Genomic DNA, 8,480 nt, shown 5'->3' on the forward strand with positions numbered 1-8,480 from the left:
GCTACTGCCCAAGCACTGCACCCTGAACCAGGCCCTGGCTACCCTGCAACAGTGGGGACTGGGCAGTGCTTGGTGCCTCTCCTTGGTTCCTGTCCTTGCACGTGGGACTTCTCTGCCTGTGTTCTTGTCCTCTCTGCCAACCCAGTGAGGAGGAGTTGTTAGTCTGGCAGTGCCCTCTGATCCTGGCTGAGGTCACCATTCCTGGGCACCTATCAGAGAAGGGGCTGGAGAGCAGCAGGGGCATTGTGTTTGTTAGCCACATCAAGACTCACTGGGAGTGGCAGTGGTGTTTGTGTGGCTCTCGGCTTGTGGTCTCCATGACTATGAGATGGGATGTGGGCATATCAGTGCCCAAGAGTTCTGGAAATTCACAGGGGGCTTTGGTTCCTCCAGGATTTATCCAGCTGGTTGGAGGGGACAGTCCCTGCTCAGGACGGGTGGAAATCCAAGATGGGAAGGAGTGGAAACCTCTCTGTGACTCCGACTTTGATTTGAGACCTGCCAACGTGGTCTGCAGGGATCTGTGGTGTGGCACAGCCCTGTCTGTGCATGGGGCAGCTCAGTTTGGAGATTGGGCTGGTCCCATGTGGGACAGAGAACTGCAGTGTGTGGGGAATGAATCTCTTCTTGCCTCCTGCCCCAAGGGATCCCCCAGGACCCAGCCCTGCAGCCATGCAGATGCTGTTGGAGTCACCTGCACAAGTAAGGACTCAGGGCGTTGGGGTTGGACAGCAAGAGTGTGCTGAGGAGGGTCAGTAGGACCTGTGCTGGGCTGGGTGTGAGGGCAGGAGCTGGGATGTGGTTGCCTGCAGCCCTAAGATCAGGCAGCAGGAGGAGGAGGCTGGCAGGCTGCCCCTGTGCCCTGGCCTGCAGCTCTGAAGGGTGCAAGAGCAAAAGTCACCCTTTCTATCTTTCTCTGTCCCAGAGTTCACAGGGTTCAGGCTGATGAATGGCAGCAGAGGCTGTGAGGGGAGGGTGGAGGTCCAAGTGCAGGGGACGTGGGGCACCCTGTGTGAGTGGCGCTGGGACCTGCTGGACGCCCACGTTCTCTGTCGTCACCTCAACTGTGGCTTTGCTGAGTCCCTTCCTGGAGGAGGCCACTTTGGGAGAGGCACAGGCCCTGTCTGGAGAGACTCCTTCCACTGTGCTGGCACTGAAGCCCAGCTGGGCCAGTGCCCCGTGAGCAGCCTGGGGGCCTCTCTATGCTCCCATGAGCAGGACGCTGCTGTCATTTGCTCAGGTGAGCGCTGGCCAAATGCTGGCAGAGCTGCAGTCTGCCCTTGCCTGAGGCAGAGCAGGAGAGCTCCAAGGGCCTGCAGTGGTGCCAGAGCGTGGAGATGTGGCACAGGCTGCTGGGCTCCTGGGTGCCCCCAAGGGCTGCTCCATGGCTGCTCTCCCCAGGCCCAGCTGGCTCCGGTTCCCTGCGGCTGGTGGGTGGAGGGAGCCGCTGCGATGGACGAGTGGAAATCTTGCGGCGTGGGACGTGGGGCAGGGTCCTGGCAGAGCAGTGGCACCTGCAGGAGGCCAGCGTGGTGTGCCGGCAGCTGCGGTGCGGAGAGGCAGAGGCAGCCTACACCCTGCCCAAGGCTGAGAGAGGGCAGGGCCCCGTGGGGCTGCGAGGGGTGCGGTGTGCAGGGCACGAGGCCAGCCTGCAGCTCTGCAACACCTCCCTGCCCCAGAGCCTGCTGGCAGCAGGCATTGCAGAGGATGTGGGGGTCTCTTGCAGCGGTGAGTGGCACTGCCAGGGCCCCCAGGCTGTGTGCTGGCTGGGCAGCAGCCCCTGACAGCAGCTGGGGCTTCTTCCTGCTGCAGGGAGCCGGCAGGTGCGGCTGGCAGAGGGCCGCGGGCGCTGCGAGGGCAGAGTGGAGATCTACTCGCAGGGCAGCTGGGGCAGCGTCTGCGATGACAGCTGGGACCTGGCCGATGCCAGCGTCGTTTGCCAGCAGCTGGGCTGCGGAGGGGCGCTGCAGGCGGTTGGCTCCGCTGGCTTCGGGGCAGGCTCTGGGCACATCTGGCTGGATGGGGTCAACTGCTCCGGGGCCGAAGCTGCTCTCTGGGAGTGCCCGGCAGGGCCCTGGGGGCAGCACGACTGCGGGCACAAAGAGGACGCCGGAGTCATCTGCTCAGGTGTGTGCTGGGAGCTGTGCTGGGAGCACAGTGCCTGGGCAGGCTGGGAAGGGGCAGAGCAATGGACAAGGCTCTTCCTGCTGCCTCTGTGCCCCTGCCCAAGCCAAGCCTGGGGATGCCACTGCACTCAGGTGTCCCCTCAGTGCCACTGGGTAACCTGATGAGATCAGCTGTCCTCAGGGCCCAGCAGGGAGTGCAGGGCTGCCTGTTCTTCAGGGCCCTTCCCCTGCCTGTCACTTCCAGGGGGTCATGTCATCAGTGACTTTGTCTGGCTGAGGGCCTGGGAGGTGCAGGAGTGTCCCTGCTCCCAGAGCCCCAGACCAGCCTGTTCCCTTCTGAGTCCTTTCCTCCCAGAGTTCGTGGCCCTGAGGCTGGAGAACAGCAGCAACTGCTCCGGGCGCCTGCAGGTGTTCTACAATGGCACCTGGGGCAATGTCTGCTCCAACTCAATGACTCCCAGAACTGTCTCACTGGCATGCAAGGAGCTGGGCTGTGGGGACACAGGGGACCTGGATGCAAACCTGCCCTCTGCTAGGGTGTCTGCTGCTGCCTGGCTGGATCGAGTGCAGTGTGGGGAGAGAAACAGCTCCTTCTGGCAGTGTCCCTCTGCTCCCTGGCACCTGCACTCTTGTGAAGACCTGAGAGATGAGACCCACATCATCTGCCATGGTAATTCTGAGCTAGATGGGCACCACCAACCCCCTGCATCCTTCTCCTGGCTGGGCACAGACAAGCACAAAGGCAGGGCCCACAGGGTCCTGTATGTACCCCACTCTCTGCTGCAGCACCCCTGTCCAGCAGCCCTTCCACTGCAGCATTTCCTTCTGCAGGGAAACGACCAGAAGTGTCTGCAGATCTCTCAGCCCCATGCCCAGACTCCAGGAACTGCACAGGTAGCTGCTCCTCTGCACAGCCCTCTCAGCTGGCAGGGCTCTGCCTGCTCTCCTGCTGCCCTGGCAGGGCTCTGCCTTCTCCAGCCAGGGAGAAGATTCGTGCCGTGGGAGGGCAGCACAGGTGCTCAGGCAGAGTGGAGGTCTGGCTGCACGGCTCCTGGGGCACGGTGTGCGACGACTCCTGGGACAGGCAGGATGCCCAGGTGGCATGCAGGCAGCTGGGCTGTGGCCCTGTGCTGTCTGCCCCGGGGGAGGCTGCCTTTGGGGAGGGGACAGGCCCCATCTGGCTGGAGCAGGTGGAGTGCCAGGGCACAGAGCCATCTCTGCAGGAGTGCTGGGCCCGGCCTGGGGACAGCGGTGTCTGCCGGCACAAGGAGGATGCTGCTGTGAGCTGCTCAGGTGAGTGAGGGGCAGGGAGCCCTCTCTGGGCTAGGGGCAAGGAGCTGGGAAAGCATTTTCCCCATTGGGTGCCTTCATGGCCCCAGAGAGAGCAAGGCCATGGCAGCCTGGTGCCAAGTGGGCAGCAGCTGCTGTCTGGCTGGATGTTCTCCAGCCTCTGTGAGCAGAGCCCTGCAGCCCCCGGGCAGTTCCTGCACTGCCTGTGCCATCTTAGTACAACCTGGAGCAGGGCCTTGGGCTGTGTGCTGGGCAGCCTGAGCAGCCCCACAGGAGGGGCAGTTCTGTTGGCATGTGTCAGGGCTGTTCCCACCTGCACACAGTGTGTCAGAGAGGAGGCTCCCTGCTCCCTGCACAAGCACTCTCTCAGCCCAGCTCTCCTTCTCCTCCCCTGCAGATGCACCCAGCACAGAAGCACCAACCCCCCGCGCAGGTAACCTTTCCTCCCTGCCAGGGCTGCATCTGCCCAGGGCCAGGCTCTGACCCACAGCTGGAGGGAATTGGCTCCTTTCTGGGGGGTGAAATCTCCATAGATGGCATTGGGGCAGTGGTGTGGGGCTGGGCAGGGCTGTCTCTTCCCCCCTAGGGTGAGAGCTTTCCCTTCGCTCACCCCTGGGGTTGTCTGCACTCAGTGTAGTGGGTTAAGCACTGGGGTGTGCTGGCCACACATTGTCCTTGGCCTACTGCTGCCCTTGCTCTGCTGCTGCCCTTGCTCTGCTGCTGCCCATGCAGGGGCCCCTGGGGGCCGTCGGACCAGCAGCAGCAGTGTCTCAGTGCCTGTCATCATCTGCATCCTCCTGGGAGCCCTTCTCTGCCTGCTCCTGGCCCTCCTGGCTGGACAAGTGCAAAGTGCCAGGGCTGGGCGCAGAGGTTGGTGCTTCCCCCGTGGTGCCAGGGCAAGATGCCTCCTGAAAGGCCAAGGGTGCTGTGGTGTGGCACTGAGTTGCAAGGGCAGAACAGTGACCAGAGTGTGTGCTGCTGCCTGCCCAGGTGCTTGTGCAGATCCCTGGAACAGAGAGGGGGCAGCAGCAGGGGGAGAGCTTGCCCCAGCACCAGGGACCTAACCCAGGAGCCAGAGGGGCACAAGGGATGTGCGTGGGGGGAATGTGCAAGGCTGTTGCTGCCTCAGGTCACCTCCTTGGGGACACTGCCAGCATTGAGGAAGTGCCAGTGGTGGCAGAACTCTCCAGCAGTGCTCTGCTGTGAGGGCAGCCCTGGGCTGTGCCAGGGCAACAGAGCTGGAGGAGCAGAGTGGGGTCCTGAGCCTGCCTGCCTGTTCCTCTGCTAACCCTGGCTCTGTCCCCAGCTGCCCAGGCCCCTTGGGAGCCCTTCCCTCAGGCTGTGTATGAGGAGATTGGCTACAGCACAGCATGGGAGAAGCAGGAGAGGTTCAGTGACTCAGGTGGGTCTGTGTCCATCCTGGGGGACACATCTCCAGGGCTCTTTGCCCTCACCCCTCCACTTACAGATGACTCCTCTATGCCCCTGGCCCATGGTGCCTGCAGTGCAAGGACTGTGAGGTCAGTGGGAAGAGGAGGCAGAAGCTGTGCCTGGAAAAGAAGGTTCCTCCTCACCACTTCTGCCTGTCCTAACCAGGGACAACCTCTCTCTGCCTGTCCCTGCAGCCTGGGTGACACCTGAGGGCTGAGGCAAGAGGCTGTCTCAGAGTAGCTGTGGGGCCACTCTGAGATTGGAGTTGTCTTGGGGCATCAGGGTGAGCCCTGAGCCTTTCTCCTCACTCAGCCCTGGCTCAGTGGCTCCCACATCCCCAGCAGCACTGACCACAAGCCAGGCCAGCAGAGAGCACTCCCATGACACCTCCTGTATCTCTCTACAGGGTCCTATTCAGAGGGGTCCTTGGCCAAGCTGCAGCCCAAGCTTGGTGACAGAGAGGAGGAGGAGAATGGCCTGGAGTCAACAGCAGGTAACGGGGGGCAGGGAGGGGTTTGGTGTCTGCTCCCTGCAGGCAGGTGAAGAGCAGTGGTGTCCCTGAGTGTCATCACAGGAGCTGGGCAGGACATGGGCAGGGCTGCCTTCTGGTGCTGCCAACACCAATGTCTGAGCCCCAAATCTCTGCACTTCCTCCTGTCCCCTGCTCAGCAGGATCTGTCTTCCATCTGATACCAGCACCTCTCTCCTTCCAGATGTCTCTGTGCTGGCTGGAGGTGACCCACTGGATGGCTATGATGATGCCAGGGACATTGCTAACCCTGGGCAGGAGCCTGTGTTTAGACAGGGAGCCAGGGAAATGCCCAAGGAGCCAGAGGAAGGATCAGGACCCAGAGATGAACCTGGAGGTGAGAGGGCAAGAGATTGCTGCTGGTTCCTGGAGTGCCATTCCTGGTGCCAGGTGAATCACCACCAGGCTGGCAGCCCAAGGGGAAAGATGTCCCAGGATTTCTCCTTGGGATATGGGTTTGGTAGTGGGAGCTGAAAGCCTCAGAGCTGCTAAGAGGAAGGGAGGAAATTTGTCTCCAAAAGCCCAACAGAAGAAAATTTAGGATGCCTCCCTCTCCCCATATGGAAAATGAGGTAGAAGAGTCAAAGGGATGAAGCACCCAAAGAAACAGCGTCAACATTTATCTGGAAGTTGAAGAGAAAACTTCAGCAATGACTAAAAGGGTGACCTAGGAGAGAGGAAGGCAGCAGGCACAAAGGTGTGCACAAGCCCAGGCTGGGTGGCAGTGGATTCTGCAGCTGGAGCTGGATTGCCCCTTGGATTCAGGAGGTAGCTGGGCTGGCCACGTGCTTAGCTGGCCTCGTGGTTAGCAGAGGCAGCTGTAGCAAGGGAGATGTTGCAAAGGTGAAGGCAGGAAGCAGGAGAGAGGAGGAAGCTCATCTGCCTCTTCAATAGGGTCTTGGAAAGGAATTGGGAGTGGGATAAAGGTTGGCCTGGGTGGTCCTCCCCACGGGAGGGGCCAGGGACACCTGGGTTCAGGGTTCCAAACTCCACCTCTCACCCCAGAGGGGCTTAACCTGGAACAAAGTTGATGCCCAGAACATGAGGGGCATCCTTGTGGGCACTGTGCAGTGTCTGCCTTGCTGCTTGCAGGGGCAAACCTGTGCTGACAGAGCAGTGCTGAGGGCCCTGCAGCTGAGGCAGGCGCCTGGGCCCTGTCCATGCACAGCACAGGCTGTGAGGATGCTGAAGAGCTTTCTTCTGCCCGTGCCCCTGAGGACACATGGGGGTGAGAGCACAGCTCAGGGCACAAGGTCCCCTGAGCCCTCAGCCAGTAGAGTCCAACCCTGCCATGGGGCTGGCTGCAGCTGGGAGGGAGGAGAGCTCTGTGCAGCTGGGAGAGACACAGGCACCAGGAGCTGACTCCCATTCCTAGCAGCAGCAGCAACAGCAGCAGCAGCCAGGCAGTGTCTCTGCTTTTCCTGCCCCACTTTGATGCCTCTACAGTGGTTCCCCTGTCCACTGCTCAGCAGGATGTGTCCCCTCGCTGTCACCAGCTGCTCTCTCCTTTCAGATGTCTCAGTCCTGGCTGGAGGTGACCCAGTGGATGGCTATGATGATGCCAGGGAGATGTCTGCCCCTGCACAGGATCCTGTGTTTAGACAGGGAGACAGGGAAATTCCCAGGGAGCCAGAGGAAGGAGCAGGACCCAGAGATGTGGCTGGAGGTGAGAGGGGAAGAGATTGCTGCTGGTTCCTGGGGAGCCACCCCTGGTTCCAGGGGGAATCGTTGCCAGGCTGAGAGCCCATGGGGAAAGAGGCTCCAGGTTCCTCATTGAGATCTGGATGTGGGAGAGGAAGCTGAAAGCCTTAGAACTGCAAGGACAAAGGGAGAAATTTGATGCCCACAAGAGGGACACCCCTTTGGCTAATGTCCAGTTGCTGTCTTGCTGCTTGCAGGGGCAAACCTGCGCTCACAGAGCAGTGCTGAGGGCACTGGAGCTGGGACAGATGCGTGGGCCCTGTCCCTGGAGAGCACAGGCTATGATGATGCTGAAGAGCTGCCTGCTGCACATCCCCCTGAGGACACATGGGGGCCACAGAACAGCTCCCTGAGAATCATAGAATCAACCAGGTTGGAAGAGACCTCCAAGATCATCCAGGCCAACCTAGCACCCAGCCCTATTCAATCAACCAGACCATGGCACTAAGTGCCTCATCCAGTCTTTTCTTGAACACCTCCAGGGACAGTGCCTCCACCACCTCCCTGGGCAGCCCATTCCAATGGGAAATCACTCTCTCTATGAAGAACTTCCTCCTAACATCCAGCCTAGACCTACCCTGGCACAACTTGAGACTGTGTCCCCTTGTTCTGTCGCTGCTTACCTGGGAGAAAATGCCACCCCCAACCTGGCTACAATGCCCCTTCAGGTAGTTGTAGACAGCAATAAGATCACCCCTGAACCTCCTCTTCTCCAGGCTAAATAGGCCCAGTTCCTTCAGCCTCTCCTCATAGGGTTTGTGTTCCAGGCCCCTTACCAGCTTTGTTGCCCCTCTCTGGACATGTTCCAGCACCTCAACATCTCTCTTGAATTGAGGGGTCAGCAGGGCCCATCTGTACCATGAGGCTAAGAGAGATCTGAAGCGGGAATGCTCTGTGCAGCTGGGAGAGACACAGGCACCAGGAACCAGTTGCTACTGCCAGGAGCAGCAGAAGCAGCAGGACAATGCTTCTGCTTTTCCTTCCCCTCTCTGATGCCTCCACACTGGTTCTGATTAAAAGCCTTTGGAAGATTGGCCCAGAGCTGCTGCTGTCTGCCTGGGGGTGGGGGTGGGTGCCTGCCTGAGATGCCTGGGAGCAGCAGAGCACAAAGACATGGTGGTGGGGAAGGGACACATGTGGGGACAGCAAGTTCAGGGTCATGCTGCAGGGCCACGAGAGCCCCTGGTCCCCAGGCACTGTTCCTGTTGGCAGAGACATTTCCATCCTGCCAGTCACAGGTCCCAGCAGCAAAGGTTCTCTGTGATGCTCCCCAGGGAGTGCTGTGCTTGGGAGTGGGTCTGGAAGAGGGAGTGGAGGGGGTGGCAAAAGCTGTCTGGGTGAGGATGATCCTGGAGACAAGGCAAAATCACAGAACCACAAAACCTTAGAGGTGGAAGGGACCT

At 60.4% G+C, this 8,480-nt stretch overlaps 1 protein-coding gene and 1 long non-coding RNA gene across 2 annotated transcripts; both read left to right on the forward strand.

The window, feature by feature from the left end:
• Positions 1-504: 504 nt before the first annotated feature.
• On the forward strand, positions 505-4,935 carry LOC135192829 (scavenger receptor cysteine-rich type 1 protein M130-like). The gene is made up of 10 exons (XM_064176204.1): positions 505-702; positions 926-1,240; positions 1,636-1,728; positions 1,813-2,127; positions 2,482-2,796; positions 2,958-3,020; positions 3,105-3,419; positions 3,814-3,849; positions 4,723-4,818; positions 4,922-4,935. Exons 1-10 carry the CDS (start codon positions 585-587, stop codon positions 4,933-4,935), a joined length of 1,680 nt encoding a protein of 559 aa, XP_064032274.1. The 5' UTR covers positions 505-584.
• Positions 4,936-5,249: 314 nt separating this feature from the next.
• Positions 5,250-7,645, forward strand: LOC135192807 (uncharacterized). Its single transcript, XR_010309033.1, has 4 exons — positions 5,250-5,340; positions 5,561-5,713; positions 6,890-7,042; positions 7,275-7,645. It is a non-coding gene; the product is annotated as an uncharacterized LOC135192807 (long non-coding RNA).
• The last annotated feature ends 835 nt before the right edge of the window (positions 7,646-8,480 follow it).

Source organism: Pogoniulus pusillus, chromosome 44, assembly GCF_015220805.1.
Source record: "Pogoniulus pusillus isolate bPogPus1 chromosome 44, bPogPus1.pri, whole genome shotgun sequence".
Classification (NCBI taxonomy): domain Eukaryota; kingdom Metazoa; phylum Chordata; class Aves; order Piciformes; family Lybiidae; genus Pogoniulus; species Pogoniulus pusillus.

Coding starts and splice junctions, on each gene's coding strand:
- LOC135192829 (XM_064176204.1), top strand. CDS start 585: ATGTGGGACAGAGAACTGCAGTGTGTGGGGAATGAATCTCTTCTTGCC. Junction 703..925: donor TGTTGGAGTCACCTGCACAA/GTAAGGACTCAG, acceptor TCTCTGTCCCAG/AGTTCACAGGGTTCAGGCTG. Junction 2,797..2,957: donor GACCCACATCATCTGCCATG/GTAATTCTGAGC, acceptor TTCCTTCTGCAG/GGAAACGACCAGAAGTGTCT.